The 17,722-nt window shown below is 38.4% G+C and overlaps 1 protein-coding gene, 1 long non-coding RNA gene and 1 pseudogene across 3 annotated transcripts; all 3 read right to left on the bottom strand.

Annotated features, from left to right (window-relative positions):
- Positions 1-2,012: 2,012 nt before the first annotated feature.
- On the bottom strand, positions 2,013-6,031 carry LOC107703312 (uncharacterized; annotated as a pseudogene).
- A 6-nt stretch (positions 6,032-6,037) lies between these two features.
- Positions 6,038-7,331, bottom strand: LOC107703368 (uncharacterized). Of its 2 annotated transcripts, XR_001635834.1 has the most exons (4): positions 7,122-7,331; positions 6,867-7,019; positions 6,538-6,667; positions 6,038-6,457 (listed from the first exon to the last, which is right to left on the bottom strand). It is a non-coding gene; the product is annotated as an uncharacterized LOC107703368 (long non-coding RNA). The 2 variants fall into 2 exon arrangements; XR_001635833.1 differs by having other exon boundaries at positions 6,867-7,331.
- A 4,481-nt stretch (positions 7,332-11,812) lies between these two features.
- LOC107703367 (insulin-like growth factor-binding protein complex acid labile subunit) lies at positions 11,813-14,284 on the bottom strand. The gene is made up of 2 exons (XM_016505970.1): positions 14,207-14,284; positions 11,813-13,972 (listed from the first exon to the last, which is right to left on the bottom strand). The coding sequence occupies exon 2, from the start codon at positions 13,965-13,967 to the stop codon at positions 12,114-12,116; it is 1,854 nt and encodes a 617-aa protein (XP_016361456.1). The 5' UTR covers positions 13,968-13,972; positions 14,207-14,284; the 3' UTR covers positions 11,813-12,113.
- Between the last annotated feature and the right edge of the window lie 3,438 nt (positions 14,285-17,722).

The raw sequence follows: 17,722 nt of genomic DNA, 5'->3' as shown, positions 1-17,722 counted from the left end.
AAAAGTCAGCATGATGTTGCATGTACACAGTGTCTACTGTCAGAGTAACAGTTAAGGTGTTTTGCAATGGTATTCTTTACCAAGGGTGTGTTCAAAGTAGCAGCTCATCTGAACCGTTCATGAAGTATGACAGAATTAAAGTGGAATTGATATAAAACCTAGTCATTTCGAGTTTGGGCTTCCAACTGAATTTCTGTGTTAATGGTTTGCTTAACAGTGATTTTCTGTACAAAATGGCAGATAGTAATTATTTATTTACAAAGAGACCCCTGTCTGCATCAGCCATTTTAATACCAACTGTAATCTTTAACAAAAATGACCATTTAATGTTGATGTAAGACCAGGCATCTGTAATTAAAGAAGCACCAAGGACTCTTTTGTTTCGCAATGTGTAAATTAATGTATTGGAAATTTTACCATAATGCTCTGCTGTGGAAATAATCATTGCTTTCTTTTTGCATTCTTGTGGATTTTTCTTTTATTCATTTGTTTGTTTTTCTAATTTTGTTCTCTATCAGTAGTGTGATTTATTGAACCTAAGGATTTATGCAATCTTGTATATACATATTACATATGAAACTGGTTAAATTTAGCAAACTAGCCAGGAGGAAAATACCTACTACAATAGTACACTTTTGTAAGAGGCTAAAATAATAATAATTAAAAAAAAATTTAAAAAAAAAGTCAGAATTTTGGAACCACTGTTCCCTATAATTAATGTTACGGTTAATCGAACATTAAATCCCTGAATATTGAATGTACCATTCAAATTACATATTAAATGGGTCACTGGAATAACATAGAGAACAATTCATCTATAATGATGTAGCACTAGTTTTGTGAATTGCGATACATTACGAATACATTTATAAGTTAAACACAATTGCAGTTTTCAAGTTTGTGTATTTATCCATGTAACAATTTGATGGAAATATGAGATGTATTTTTCTCAGGGTTTTACAGGAGAACTGTAGAATAAAGAGGGATGTCCAATTTTCAAAGGAAACTGCAACTCAGATTTATTAGCTCAAAAGTCAAAATGAGGAAATCATTTATATTGCAAGGAACATATCCCTTATTTTGGTACAGTATGCATCAATATATAGAACAGCTTATATTCTAATTAGTGTTGAAATACTATACAATTTGCTGTCAGTATAATACTTTGTGTATGTGTTTTCAACACAAGACCTTAAACCATTTTACTGGGAGTTCTGTGTTTAAGTTATGGAGGCTTCTTTATGAAATTGTTTTACGTTTTGATGGCCAGAGAGGTTTTTCATCACTAGAATTACTTAAGATGGTATTATTTATAATGCATAATCTTTCTCTTGTAGTGTATCATTTAAAATTGTTAACACTTGTCTACACTACAGCAGTTATGCAATGGTTTACAGAATTCATGGAATTATTTTTGTCATCTTGGGAATTAAATCATTTTTGATCTTTAACCTGCCTCGAGTGTTTTGTCTTCTTCTTTCCCTTCCTTCCCTACTTATGAACCATCAGTTACAGAGTAGACGAAGAACAGTTTGTCTTTTTGGTTAAGTTAGAATCCATTTAAGAAATACAATATGACTGTTCTTGAGTTAATATGCTACTTAAAGTGTTTATGGGCACTAGTAATATTAAAGGGGTCATATGATGCGATTTCAATTTTTCCTTGCCAATCACAACGCACTGGATAGCTGGCCAATCACAGCACACCTCGCTTTTTCAGAACGATGAGCTTTAAAAATCTACGCGTTTCAGAAAGGCGGGGCATAGAGGAGAAACAATAATGTACAGTATGTGGAAAATAATGTGTTTTTTGAACCTTAAACCGCATAAACACATTTCATTACACCAAATACACAAAATAATGTTCTTTTTAGCAACATCATATGACCCCTTTAAAACAGTCTTTTCATTTCAGTGTGAAAACATGCCAGTAAGGTCTGTAATCACATTCCTGTGAAAATATAAAAAGCTAAATATTTAGCACTAGGTACCTATAATGGAATAACTCCTGGTTATGGTGGTGCTACGCGGTGATGACTGTCAAGACAGAGATCATCGAAAAGGTAACAGCAATTTCACTGCCTGCAGATACAGAAAAGTAAAGTACACAAATAAAGGTTCTTTACTGGCATTGATGGTTCATGGAAACTTTTTATTACACAAAAGTACACTAAGAACTGTTTCTTTGGGTTCTTTAGGGATCCAAAAATGGTTCTATGGCATCACAGCAAAACACCATTTTGCAACCATTATTTTTTTAAGAGTGTAAGATAAATGTTATTGTAGACTCACCTTTCTTTCAGAGTTTGGGTGAATAAGTTGTAACTCTGTGTCTGTGTCTGTTGTTGTCATTGTAACTCTCTTTAGGTCCGGTCTCTCCCTGCAAATGCTGCAGAAGAAGATAAACAGATTAGAGTTACATATGCTTTGTACTACAGACAGCTGTAACCTTTTACTTCCATTTCAGCTTGGCTTGTACCTCTCGAGAATGATATTGAAACATGTGACGGCACTGTCTGCTTGCAAAGCAATGATAAGGAAGGGGCCCTCACGTAGAAGTGCTTCACCAGCAGAGGACCTTAGTAACTCTGATATGTGCTGCCTTTGTTTCTCATCTGGTGTGCAGAGCCTTCCAGCCACCAGGTGGCAGCCTGTAAGCAGCTACTGCTGCAGTAGCTCTGAGTACAGAGGAGGCTGATTCTGCTGCAGGAGGTTGGAAGGTATCAGCAGGCAGGTGGTCTGACAAAGAGCACTGCTGACCAAAGGCCCTACTGGCACCAAAACACAAATAAATAACAACGGTTCCCATCCTCATTACAAAGGTCGCTCGCAGCTAGTAAAACATCAACAAGTTTTGGTTTATGTTTGGGTCATTGGCTCAGTTTTCTGATGTGTTGATAGAGGGGTGAGGAAGTGGGAGAATCATGCCTTGCCTTGACCGAATCCTGAAGAAAACTCGTCTTTGTCAGCGGTTCTAAGAGTGTGCAGCTGTTCACGGTCCAAACTAACTTCAGGATCGGAATGCAGGCAGGGTATCTGAAATAAGACATGTTTGACTATAACACCAATGTAAGAACATACATTTAGGGGAAGGAACGACAGGTTACAATACCTTCTCATGTCTCATAACTGAAGTTTCACTGCAGCACACACCAAGGACTTCATTTGGACAACTTTAAAGGCGTTTTTCTCAATATTTCGATTTTTTTGCACCGTCAGATTCCAGATTTTCAAATAGTTGTATCTCGACCAAATATTGTCCTATCTTAACAAACCATACATCAATGGAAAGCTTATTTATTCAGCTTTCAGATGATGTATAAATCTCAATTTCGAAAAATTGACCCTTATGACTGGTTTTGTGGTCACATATGAAGTCCTACTCAAGTGGATCAAAAATCAGTCTAAAATTAAGCTAATTTGTCTTGTTTGTACTATAACACATTTTCATGTAATAGCAATTAACATGGAATTAAGTGTCTGAAAACATTACATTCACTTTGCACTTAAGTATTATTTCCATAATTACTTTTTTTTATTTTTTTTAAGTATGCTAAAATGTCCTTTTTTTACACAAGACTCTAGAATGTGATTACTTGTTCTTCTTCAGATACTTAGAAAGAGGAGGACAGAGTGACCTGTTGCTCTGGTGGATGTATCAGTGCATTTGCCACGCTTGAGTCCAGCAGAAGCACACGTAAGCCCACTAGAGTATATCCGTTCTGTTTGATTACGGTGAGAATTTTACCAAAGCGGTGTCTCCAGGCTCCAGGCTTGAACAGAGCTAGAGTCAAAAGTGGCTCTGGGCCTGTAGAGTACAGAGGGAGGAAGTTCAGAGAAAAGGCCATGAAAAAGCTCAGAGAAGAACATGTTCTGAGAAGACATCACTTACCTACTGTCATATAACTGTAAAGCGACTGACTTCTGAGACCTGAGGGTTGTCAGAGATTGACAGTCAGTTCCCAGAGCGCCTGGGGGTGGGTTGGGGGTATACTTTGGCTTGGATCTGTACATACCAGGAATGTCAATGTGATGAGGCAGTAAGAATTTCAATAATGGACGACTAGTGTGATCTGAAGACGAAGGGATTTTAGATTAAGCAAACCACTTAAGGATCATCCTTACAAAACTGGTATTATCTACTTAAATCCTCACCAGGGACCAATCCTGCCTCAGAGAAGAAGAGGCAGGTCTGTCTGAAAGCTGTCTCAGGTGTGGGGCAAATCAATACATGGAGGTTTCCTGGGTAATTTTGTGGTAAAAGTCTACGTAGGGTGATGAATGCCCTCACCCTCCTCAGAGCCATGACCATGCAGGGCAGGAGTGGATGTCAAGCTCTGCACACTACTCTGCCACACTTTTTCTCCGATCTCAAATGGACTCAACTCTTGTGCCTGCTGCTGTGACAGCTTGGGCTCCCACTTTAGTGCCACCAGCTCAAATCCCTCTTGTCCTGTTTGTACAAGACAAGGTAGATTTGGTTGTGTAACTTACAGTGGTTTACTCAACCAAGAATACAGGTATATTTGTGAAGGTATAGTTTTTAGGTCAGGAATGCTCCAATCCTGTTCCTGGAGGGCCACTTTCATGAAGAGTTCAACTCCAATACACCTGCCTGGTTGTTTCTAGTAATCCTGAAGAGCTTGATTTGTTAATTCAGAGCTAAACGCTGCTGGAAGGTTGCACTCCGGGAGCAGGATTGTAAACCTCTGATTTAGGTACCTGCTGCATCTCCCTTGAGAACCTTATGAAGAAAGTCAATTTCTTTCTCGACAATGTTTTGACCAGTCAGTTTGACAACCACCACCTGCTCTGCATCTGGACAAGAAGGATATGCGTGTTTGGACAAGACCATGTGGCTACACTCCGGCACTGTCCACATGCACCCACCTGTTAGGACATATCATATACTTGTCAAAAATGCTCAGATGGTAAGTGGACAAATCATGAAAATACAAAGTAATGTATTTACTCAGAACGTGGGGGTTTTTAGAGTAGGGAACAGTGTGAAAGCAGACATGTGGACCCAGAACATCTGTGAATCTTGTACGGATTGATCCAATAAGGCCTTGTGCAGCAAGCTCATTCATCAGACCTTCATCAGGCAAAGACACGGGACACTTAATGCCTGGAGCACCTCAGTACAGCTTCACATACAGGAAGTGGCTGGCACGATGTATGCTATCCAGATGCTCTACCTATCGGCAGTCTGGAGCAGTGTTTAACTGCACTTTCTCTGCTCATGAGCAGCACTAGGCAATGAGAGGACAGCTCAACCTGTTCTCCAGCCAGAAACACTGTAGGAGCATGACAGAACACTGCTACCTAACGGAGACAGACAGAATTTCCAGACAAATGCAATCAGCATCAATGTCATGGTAGTGTCCCACTCTCAGTTTCAATATATTTCTGTACATGTACAGGCTCACTGTTGGGTTTATTCACCTGCTTTGCGGTGAGTCCCAGAGATTGAGCTTGTTTCCTGGAGATCTGCACTCTTTGAAGTCCCAATTGACTGAAGCCTGTTTTTGCACATGCAGATAATATATAGCTGTAACAGCGTGGTCCAACCACAGCAGACACAAGGAGAAATATATCCGCTGTATGGGGGCAAAGGGGTAGAAAGTTTGACTTATAAGATGCTAGGGACTTTTATAACAGCTTTTTTTCTAAAGTCGTCACCTTTCACTGTGGCACACAAACTTGCTGGAGAAGAGGTCAGAAGATGGGAACAACTGACTCCTCGGTCACCAGAGTCCTGGATCCTGTTAACAGAGTCAGCAGGTAGCTCAAAGGAATAGTTCACCAAAAAATGGAAATTTAGTCATCATTTACTCGTGTTGTTCCAAATTGTATGACTTTTATTCTATGAAACACAAAATAAGATTGATGATGAATTTTAAATTTAAAACTATATTTGGTTTAATCCATTGATTGTTTTTGATTTGAGAGTGAATAAAGGCTTACATTTCAATCTGTTTATCATACAAAGTGACGATGGATTAATATGGATTTTATGGATTAATTTCATGCTTGTTTGGCTCTCATTGACTTTCATAATGTGAACAAAAGCAGCTGAACACTTCTTTGTATTTCGTATTTGAAGACAATCGTACAAGTACAACAAGTGTGAGTAAACAATGATGACCCAATTTGGGAAGTATTACAATACATTTGAATACTAATGTTGACAGGCTGTTTTTTGCTATTCTACAACCAAATCACAAGCAGAGGCCCAGATGCACAAGACTGGCAAGATGGGGTGAGTAGAGCAGGGGTTGGTCTTGACTGTGACGGTACAGGGCGTTGATGGATGTTGGATCTGTCCGCCTTGCCAGCTGGGGGTCTGATGGCCCTGTGCTCTCCTGACACACTGAGTTAGCGTGAGGACCCCGGAAAGCCATGATAAGCACTGGCTGATGAGAATGCTCCCCTTCATGCATAACTGACTTGCTGACTAGAAGACAGGATATGTATTAACCCATGCAATTTGTATACATGTTGTGTAATTATGGTGGGAGATGATACAGTATGTACCTGCAAAGTTTGTCAGCAGCTCTTGGGGTGGATAGAGGAAGCGGATACCACAATGGCTCAATGGCGTCTGTGCAAAGAACTTGCAAACTCGTCTGTAAAACATGCTCTCATCGCTATCCACCTTCCTCATCTATGAGCAAAAATATTCAAATATAAACGTAAATATTAGTCTATTAAGACTATTTTATTTAGATAATGGTTGTTCTTTTTTCAACATTTTCTGTGCGTTTTAGTGGGAAATCTGCAAAAGCCACTTTCACTAGTAGCTGAAAGCATTATTAAATTAGCTAAATATTTAATAAATGCCAATGGATATGTGTAGAACCCACCCTGGAATTTCTACAGCCAGTTTAACCATCCTCAAGAGGCATGGCACAGATGTACAAGGCCAAGCCATCTTCCTTATAAAACTGCTGCAGCCCAGCCACCCAGAAAGGGGCATCAAGCTTGTTGCCTTTTCTCCCACAGGTTTTGGGATCAGTCTATCACAGAGCAGTTAACAAAAAGATGAAATGTAGTATAAAATGTCAAATATTTTCCACTGCCAAAGATTACCGTATTTATGTGCAAACTAACAGACACACCAAAGACATGAACCATGCTATGAGTGCATTGTAAACATATGATTTGATCAAGACTGAATCCACTGTCTGTTTTTCTCTGCGTTCATCCTGCCACCACCCCAGGACTAGATAAAGGCACAGTCAGCAGTAAACACTCCTTCATCTGTAGATCTGGAGGTAGAAGGAAGGTAGGATGCTTCCTAAGGGAAGTGAGTAGAGCAGTGTTCAATTTATCTTATTTTATAAACAGCCAATAACTCACAAGCTCATAAAGAATATCAGTCCTCTCAGCAGCTTCCTCCAAGTTGTTAGCAGAATATTGAGGTCTGAATGCTTGCAAGAACCATCTGATTTTATGACTGTGTTGCTCTCTGTATCCATACAATTTTTACATTAGGTTATGCATGTTGCTGTGAGTGAAGAAAATGTAAGTATACTTTGTACCTTTGCTTGTTTTGAGCAGCTGGAATGTGCGAAGATGGAGTACTCTGTTTATGTTGGTCACAGTAGAACAGCAGACATTGACCTGCTAAACACCAGGTTCACTGCAGCTAGTTTCAGAATCATGAAGCTGATTTTCCTTTATACTTTTCCCTGAAGAGTTTTTCTGCTTATCCTCAGCAAAATCTTGTGGATTTCTCCAGCTCATCTCTAACATACTTTTTTTTTACCTTATGTTTTGGAGTAATAAACTCTTCCCAGAAAATTCTCTAGAAATGAAAAATTAACGCAATATAACTGAGGTTATAAGTTGTGATGGCTTTTAAAGGAGAGTACATTTTATCAGCCATTCATTATTTGGAATATAAATGTATTTTATTTTCCCAGAGTATTGAGTGTAATGTATTAATTATTATTATTAATTATTATTCTCAGCATATATTTAAAACTTGTGCTTTTTTTTAATTAATATTTTATGTTAGAATAGATGTTTTATGTGATATTAGAGATGTATGTGTTATCTTACCTTTTCTGTCCATTTGCTCTTGCATTTGTGTTAGACGTCTTGTTAGTGGAGCTCATTTTCTTGTCCGGGTGTGCAGGACTTATGACACTGTTACTCTGGCTAATGACCGATTGTTTTGTTTGAAATGCAATGTTGCGCAAATCAGTATATATGGTAGGAGAGTCTTGATTGTGTTGTAATTGTGCTGAGGTCCCTTTAAAGTCTGTCTCATTCATCAGTCTCCCAGTACATCTGGGAAAAATCACAAACACATTTAACCTGCAGTACAGGAATCTGTAAACATGAGAATATACACTACTGTTCAAAAGTTCGGGTTATGATTTTTAAAATGTTTTTGAAATAATGCTCCAAAGGGCTGCTTTTATTTGATCAAAAATAGAGCAAAAACAGTAATATTGTAAAACAATATTATTACAATTTGAACTAACTGTTATATTTGAATATGTTTTAAAATTTAATATATTCCTGTGATGCGAAGCTGAATTTTCAGCATCATTACTCCAGTCTTCAGTGTCACATGATCCTTCAGAAATCATTCTGATATACTGATTTGCTGCTCAAGAAACACTGCTTAATACTTTTGTGAAATATGTGACACAATTTTTAGGATTCTTAGATGAATAAAAAGTGCAAAAGAACAGTATTTATTTAAAATATAAATATTTTGTAACACTGTAAACGTCTTTACTGTCACTTTTGATCAGTTTAATGGGTCCTTGCTGAACAAAAGTATTCATTTCATTCGAAAGAAAGAAAGAAAGAAAGAAATACTGAACCCAAAAACTTTTGAATGTTATCTGAATGTAATTTGTCATAATAGAAATATAGTATAACATGACTGTACCTGAGGGAGGATTCTTTTAGGCCTATTATGGGTTTTCATAGATGAAACATTTGTCTTTATTTCCATCTCATTTACTTTCTTTTTACAAAAAGCAACCAGCTGCTTTATTAAATCATTTTAATGCATTTCACTGTCATTGCTTGTAACAACAACAACAACAAAACAAAAATGTTTTCCTCTTATGTTCATCTGAAATATATGCAGCCTGAATGAGTAAAACAGTGTCTACAATCCAACCTTCACATGTATCACATTGAATTGGCTTGACAAGAGGTTTTTGTTGCCGTAGAGTCTGAAGGACTTGGTCAAGATATCAGGCATCAAGGGGCTGTTGAGATAATTTGTTACATGGCTTTACTGAATAGCTCTAGTGTAAAAATCTTATTAAATACAACCTAACTTACTGTCAGTGATAAAACAGGACAGAACTGGATCTCTATCCAATCAGTCTTGTTTGCTTTTTCATGCAAAGGTACATTGCATTCTGTTTCATGCAGCACTTTTTCATTCAGTTATTCTTCTGTGTTGTGACCCACAGGAAGCTGAGGATTAAGAGTCACCTTTTTTCAGTCCAGAAAGTGAATGGCTGTGATACAGATTTGAGTAACGTTGCATGCAAAGACATTGTGATCTGAGATGGCAAACTCTCTCTCTCTCTCTCTCTCTCTCTCTTCCTCTGTCTCTCTCTCTCTCACACACACACACACACACACACACACACCTCAAATTTTGGACTCTCCATGTTCATGTTGCTTCCTTTTGGTGAATATCTGGTGGTCGCTGAAGGACAGATATCTCTCCTTCATTGTCTGACTGTAGAGTGAAATGTGAACTTCAGCTGTGTGTTTATTTTAGTTAGTCCACCAGTATTGCAAAGCTTGTGAGATTTAAGATCATAACTCACCTGAACCTCACTGACTTGCTCAAAAATAATCATTACAACTATAAACACTGTTAATATAACGATTAAAAAAAGACATCTGTGAAGGAGTATCATCAGAGAACAGTAGTTTGAACTTACTGATGACAAGTCAGAGTCAAGGGATGGTATCTTGGAAATAATGTCGTCTAGATGCACATTCTTCTGCATTTCTGAATGTATTTAGCTGGTGCGTATTTTCCCTCTCAATGTACTGTAGTAAACAGCAGCTGCACGTTGACTCTAAATGCGGTTTGACGTTCAGACGCCAACGAGCAAAACTGTAGTTGTCATGGCGACCGCACGAGCTGCAGACACCGCTTTGTTGACACCGTGCTTGTTTGTATCCTTTCTGTCAAGTAGATGTTTTGGCGCGAAACTTGCTAATCGAGTTCTTGCTGTTGATTTATTATTATTATTATTATTATTATTATTATTATTTAAAACAAACAAATATCGGTTTTTTTTTCTTTTTAAAGATTTTTTTAAAATAGGAAAATCCATCATACGATTTAGTGAAATAAACATAATTGTTTGCGTGAAAATTACATACATACACACACACACACACTGTTCCTCATGATTGTTGTGACCGATCTCTATACTACCCCTTTTGATAAACCTTTGATAAAGTATACAAATATGAAGGAAACAACGCTGTCTGCCATGAGCGAAATATGAGATGTGATGTGTGACAAAAATAAATAAATATAATTTGTGATATGTGCAATCAAGCTGTGATTTGCTATGTCGGGTATTTAGGATGCATGCTATGGCATAGCAAAATTTAAAAAGTAGGGCCTAATGTGGTGGAAAGACACAGGAGTGAATGACCCTTTAGAAGAAGAAAAAAAGAATTCTTCAGAACTGCAACATTCTAAAATAATTCAACTGGAAACACTGTAGTAGGTTATTTGGGTTACATAGGGGTAATTTGGGGGACTTAACGGGGGTAGAATGCTGTTTCATGCATTCAGAGTTGTTTACACTGTTAAAGAGTTGGATTCTCATGCTAAGCATGGACAAAGTTTCAAAAAACAATTTGGACATATGACGGAGTATTTCTGTGCCAAAAATCGTACTTCCAGGTTCGTACAAGTTTCAGAGAGTTTTTTTCATGACGTAGACGAGGGTGGAACTCCTTATATGGGCATTTCTCCCGGAAGAACGCGCCCGCGCACGCATGGACCAGAGTGAGAGCAGTTTTATAAACAAGGCCCAGTTCGACGCTGGATTTGCACATCGTTTGATACTGAAAGATGGAGCGGTCCCAGCTATGAACTGCAGACGGTAAGTGTAACTGCATCAAATGTCTGTTTTGTTGGCATTGGCGCCCAAGTGCTCGTCACTCTTTAGCTCCGCCCACGGCGCGCCTCCAGGAGCTCGGCTGTTTCCGGAGAGAATCGTAAAGCTGTATCTTTCTTTTATAAATATGATCAAACTAAATACTTTTTGGAGATATGAAGGATGCAGTACTACTCTATAGGTACTCAAGATTAACATGAGATTGGGTGAAACTGTATGTGTTATGCCCCCTTTAAGTAAAGTTACACTGCAATTTGGAATGACTAATTTATATTTAAATAAGTAATTGATCATTTTAGATCATTGCTGTTCTGAAGAAGTGGTCTACAAATATGAAATTGACTACTGATTGTAACCTGAAGATGTTGCTCAGCAGGTCTTTGGACTTAGAGCAAGGATCGATATTATGTACATATATCCATATTTGGGTTTGGTTTATCAGACTGAGCATTTGCACAATGTCCTTCTTCATGTTTATATAGTGACCAAAAACAAACAAATTTTGTTTGATTTTGATGGAAGCTGGATGTACTAAAAAAAATCAAGGCATAATACTTTACAAAGTCACTTTTGATACTTGTTTGTACAACTGTTGTTGTTGTTATTTTTTTCAAATATTAAAAGAACATCTTCTACACATTCTTTATTTCTTAGAGTAGATTTTTTTTGCTAAATATATTTATTAAAATATCACCTTTTTACCACCTAACAGTTTTGTAGCCTTTATTTAAATTTATTTCCAAAATATATATTTACCTGAATATATCAGCACAATTGATCATCAAATAACATTGTTATTTTTACATGGCTTGGATTAAGAATGGCAGCCTATCATGCATCTTTTTAAGATCTTTTCACAAAAGAAGATATTTCTTGAGATAAATAAAAGTAATGAATTGAAGCTCTGACATGGATTTGAATTACAATGGCAGAATAGAAAAAGTAATCTGTACTGTAGCAGAATTAATATTTTTATATTTAACAGTCCCGAAAATGTTCACTGCCGATGTTTCGCAGATCAAGTCCAAAAACGCTGAGTGGGCTGGCACATGTGATGTTATTGTATATTGTGACAAGTGTATGGGGCTCCTCACCTTCCCCAAGCATTTCAACCTGTAGCGGAACCACCTGTGGCTTCTGCAGAATGAAATCTCGAAAGGGTTTAGCACTACAGTCACATTTCCAGTTGTTACCTGAGAGCCAGAGCTGATCCAAGGTACCAGGTATAGAAGCTGGTAGGTTGATCAGTACATTGTCTTTCAGGTTTAAGTAGCGCAAACGTGGCAGTATGTATATAGTTGCATTAAGTATAAACTCCATCCTGTTTTCAGAAAGATCCAGCCAAGACAGGTGTTGCAGAGGCAGTAAAGCCTCAGCAGGGAGATTGCGAAGTAAGTTGCCTGACAGCAGCAGGTAATCAAGGTTCTTCAGGCCATAAAATGTGTGGGAGCTGATGGATGTTAACTGGTTGAACCTTAGATCAAGCTGTTGCAGCCCTTGTAGTTCCACAAAACTCTGACGCTCAAGCACAGAGATGTTGTTGTGTTGTAGGAAAAGGCGACGAAGACCTGTTAGACCGCTGAAACTTTGGGCTGAGACTTTTGTCAGACAGCTTCTATCAAGATGAATACTGTGGAGCTTTGACAGACCCTTGAAGACTTGATCCGGTAGGCTGTGGAAACAGCTGCCAGTAAGTTTTATCACAGCAAGGTGATTCAGGCCTATAAATGTGCCCATGCGTGCCTCTTGTAGCCGGTTGTTCTCCAAGTTCAACACCTCTAGATGACCCAGCCCTTCAAAAACTCTCACTCCCAAGGCTCGAATCTGGTTGTGGCAAAGGCAGAGTTCCTCAAGATACTGCAGGTCACGAAAGGTCCCGGGTCTTAGGCTACCAATTGAGTTATTTGACAGTCGAAGCACATGTAGGCTGTGCAGACCGAGGAAAGTTTCATCGTGAAGTACAGATAGACGATTTTTGCTGAGGTCCAACCATCTCAAAGATTTCATGCCTACAAATGCCCTAGGTGCCACGGTCACTATCTGGTTTTGGGCCAGATAAAGCTTCTGCAGCTTTGGTAGTTTCAGAAACACATTTGCCTTGATAACTTTCAGAAAGTTTCCTGTTAGGTCCAATTCTTTGAGCTCAGACAGACCCTGAAATAGCTGTGGTTGGAGATATGCCAGGCGATTCCCAGCGAGAACCAACTCTCGTAATCCGTGTAGGTCCTGGAACCCCGTCTCAGGCAGGACAGACAGTGAATTCCATCCGAGGTTCAACAACCACATGTGGCTGAGTCCTGCGAACAGCTTGTCATCTATTCGAGACAGCTGGTTATTGTTGAGACTGAGAGATGCAAGGTTGGGTGTGCCCTGAAAGACTATGCCAGGTAATGAACGGATATTGTTCCTCTCAAGGTGCAGGTGAGCAAGGGAATTCAGACCTCTAAAGACATGGCCATCGAGGGATACCAGCAAGCTGCTCTGTAGGTTCAGGAACTCCAGATTGTACAGCTTTTCGAAAGCAGCCGCTGGTAAGTTAGTAAACAGGTTTCCATCCAGCCACAGGGAGCGTGTAGATAGAGGGATGTCGGAGGGAACCTGGGTGAAGTTACGTGTGCTGCAGTAGACGTTGAGCTCTAAGCTGTAGTCATCTTGGATACAGGAGCATCCCTTTGAGCAAGGCTCACTTTTTTGGCCATTGGGTTCCTCTGAGGGCTTTGAATCTACTGAGAGCCTCGGCTGCTCTGAAGGTCTGGTTTCCTCTTTGTTGGGGTCTGCCAGCACTGCTGATGTCCCCAGTGTGTACAACAATAGCAGTACAAAGTGGTTCATTCCAACTAAGAGACAATGATCAAAATATCAACATTAAACACTTGCAAAGCAACAAAGCACTACCTATTTATATACTTTTCTTAACAGCTGTCAAATTTGTGACATTCAGATTATCATGTCGGAATTATCAATTCGGAATTCCATAAGTATGCTCTGAACATCTCTGGAAAAACAGGTACAGATTTTAAAAACGATTGATTTGATTCTTTTCAAATGAGAAATTTTGGATTTGACTCTACCGTTTTATTGTGGCAGCAGTCCAGCAGGCGTTCACTAGAAGAGTGGCATGTGTGTAACAGGTCTGAACCACCTCTGCCCCTATATATCACCTAGGAAAAGACACACAGTGTTCTGTGAAGAATTAACCTCTTCATTTCTGCTGTTTTCATTTTCAGTTTGCTGCTGTTTGCAGTTTTTACATTTGAACATCAAATTAATTCTAGCAAAAGCTTGTTATAATTACTATAATTCTTTTTTACCTTTAATAAATGTTTATTGAGAGACATTATATGAATATGTATGAAACTATATGTATTTGTAGAAATAGTAACTTAGTGGAGATGTTAAACATTTTTTTGTACTAACTGAACTCTATTTGACATATTTTGTTTGAAATTAGAACTCTAAGTTGTGTTACTGATTGTCAATGCATTTTCATGGAATTTTCTAATACTCCCACACATTCTCCTTTGACTTTCTCTGAATAGTGTTCCAAAGTTCATGTAAATCTGCCGAGCCATCAGTGACATTTAACAGATGGTACTTACCCCAGTTGTGGTTATCTGTTGGAAGACATCCAACTCTAAAAAGTTATTGAGAGTTAAACAAGCTAAAGAACAAGGCCTGAGTGACAAATTCATATGGTCTGTTTTTTTTTTATTTTTTACTTTACACTGAAATGTAAGTTACGAAGAGAAGGATATTAATAACACTGATTAAAAAGCATTTTTTTAAAGAACACGTGTGTCAATAACTATGCAGTGGCATTCACAGAATGTTAGGAAGTGGCAACTATTGTAAAGGCAACCAGAGATAGGACCCTGCTCTGGCAAACACTGCAGTCCTCTACTCTCATACAGAAATCAATACAGACATCTCATTCACATACAGTAATTTTTAAATGCAGAGGTTCTTTTCTGTCACAGGGTTAGTGGCCACTAATAGAACTTGTTGACCCAGACACATGCTCAACTAGATACAATCAAGCAGAGACCAAGACTAGCTGTTACAAGGGCTCACAAAAGATGAATGATCATTCAATGAATCTCTTTTTCCTGGGCAATAACTGTGGAAATGTTCAACAGAGTTTCTGCAGTCAAGATTTTGGATATCTGTCAGAAATTGAATAAACTCGCCCTGAGAAATATTCACAGAAGCAACACATGTGACCAAATATGTGACCCTGGACCACAAAACCAGTCATAATACATCATCTGAAAGCTGAACAAATAAGCGTTCCATTGATGTATAGTTTGTTAGGATAGTACAATATTTGGCTGAGATACAACTATTTGAAAATCTGGAATCTGAGGGTGCAAAAAAAAATCAAAATACTGAGAAAATAGCCTTTAAAGTTGTCCAAATGAAGTTCTTAGCAATGCATATGACTAATAAACTAGTTTTACTAGTTTTGATATATGTATGGTAGGAAATTTACAAAATATCTTCATGGAACATGATCTTTACTTAATATCCTAATGATTTTTGGCATGAAAGAAAAATTGATAATTTTTACCCATACAATGTTTTTTTGGCTATTGCTAAAAATATACCCAAGCGACTTAAGACTGGTTTTGTGGTCCAGGGTCACATATATGTTATAGGCTTAATGTTACAGCGGTGAGAAAAAAGAACCATTAGTCTACAGCAGATGACTTTCTGAGTAGCTGCACAAACAAGGTGGAAGCAAAGTTGTGTATTTAAAGACACATTACCATAAAATCACCAGTAGAGGGAAGTACAGTCTTTTGCTCACAAGATTTCATTAAGTTAAGTTACCTCCAAGATGGTCCACATATTTTCTGCTGTATTATCTATTATCATAATATGTGTCAATCTTGAATGCCACTGAAAAAGCCATTTTAACACAACACAACACATTTCTTTTTCATTTTTAAAGTGAGATTATCAGTGACTACATTGACTATTAACAATGTTGAAAGCAGGGCAACTGATGATTGATGAAGTTCGCCTTGCCTCAAGTCTGTTTTCCACCACTTTCCACTGGCTGTTGTATTGTTCTTTCTCTATAAATGTGCATCTGCTGAGGACAAAGTAAGGGATCCGACAGTCAAAAAAATGCAAAAAAATGCAAAAACAGAAAATGCTTACATATTCATGAAGGATATGCAAAGGAACAGCTCAAGTATGGAAAGCAGTCAGTACTAGAGGGTAATCTGCCACACTGTGGCTTTTAATGATTGCTTATCCCCTGACAAACAGCTCTAATTGGCTTAGTCTCCTACAGTCAATGATATACAAAGGTTTGGAGCTTTGTCATTTGGCTGTGGCTCACCATGAGCACAAGAGGTGTCAGGATGAATGACAGTGCCAGCAGAGAACACACTCTCTGCCTGTTCAGTGAAGGTGCCACCCAGCACTGCCGGCACACTTCACAAACGGCCTCTAACGTCAACCAGCTGAGCTAACTAGTACTGGAAGTTGTAGCGTTTCTTCTGCACTGCTGGGGTGAGGAGGTGAATGGGCCTAAAGGTCATGATGTCAGATTGAGTTTGAGGGGAAATGCGTGTGATGCTGACGTGTATGAGATCTCTCTTTGGTCTTCTCTCCATCTGCCGTCAGGGAATCCACGTATCTGCTGAGACTCTTCCCTCTGGATGCTTCTTTTCATTGCCTTTCGAGACAGAATTGAGAAAGTGTTGCATAAATATTGAAGTACAAGGACGCCAGCTTTGAGCAAGAGCAAAAGCCTCTTCACAGCCATTGAAATGATACTTTAGAAAATTTACAAGGCCGTAACAGGATTACACAAAGTTTAAGAATTTTCTAATTGCTTGATGAAAAGTGCAGAGGAAGATGGAAGGCAGTTTAAAAGAGTCCTTAACTTTTAGAGGACACCAACTAAACATCATGTACTCAGACCTTGATTTAAAGTACAATGTGAACAGTAAAGGCTCTAATTTTGTACTCTATTACAATTCTATATAAATTGATCAATAGTAGCAATAAAGACATTTCAATCATGACAACTCTCGGAAGATTTTAGCTTGGTAATGTTTATGACAATGTTAATATATTTGGTCTTGGCAGAATAGATCTGCTATGCTGCTGCTGCTGTTGTTGGTTATTGCTGTATACAGGTGGAGCTGGGGAATGTGGTGGGTTTCAGAGGAACTCTGAACGCGCACTGTAAATGCTCAAGTGAATGCTAACCAGCCATTTAAATGTAAAGTAGCAAGCTCATTGGCTGCGTATGCAACATGAACCAATCAGCTTGTGCCAAGTCGTTTAACGCTGTGAATATCATCAGTTACGTTAATACCCGTCAGCCTGCGCCATCTAGAGTTTCATGACTGAACTATACATTTATAATGTTGCAAATAAATGCTGTTCTTTTAAGCTTTCTATTAATCAAAGAATCCTGAAAAACAAACATATTAAGCAGCACAACTGTATTCAATATTGATAATAATCAGAAATGTTTCAGCAATTCAGCATATTGATTTCTGAAGGATTATGTGACACTGAAGACTGGAGTAATGATGCCGAAAATTCAGCTTTGCCATCACAGGAAT

This window comes from Sinocyclocheilus anshuiensis, unplaced genomic scaffold (assembly GCF_001515605.1).
Source record: "Sinocyclocheilus anshuiensis isolate Anshui unplaced genomic scaffold, SAMN03320099.WGS_v1.1 scaffold58, whole genome shotgun sequence".
NCBI classification, from domain to species: Eukaryota; Metazoa; Chordata; class Actinopteri; order Cypriniformes; family Cyprinidae; genus Sinocyclocheilus; species Sinocyclocheilus anshuiensis.
Note: the sequence above shows the minus strand (reverse complement) of the source record. Positions and strands in the feature narration are given on the sequence as shown.

Coding starts and splice junctions, on each gene's coding strand:
- LOC107703367 (XM_016505970.1), bottom strand. CDS start 13,967: ATGAACCACTTTGTACTGCTATTGTTGTACACACTGGGGACATCAGCA.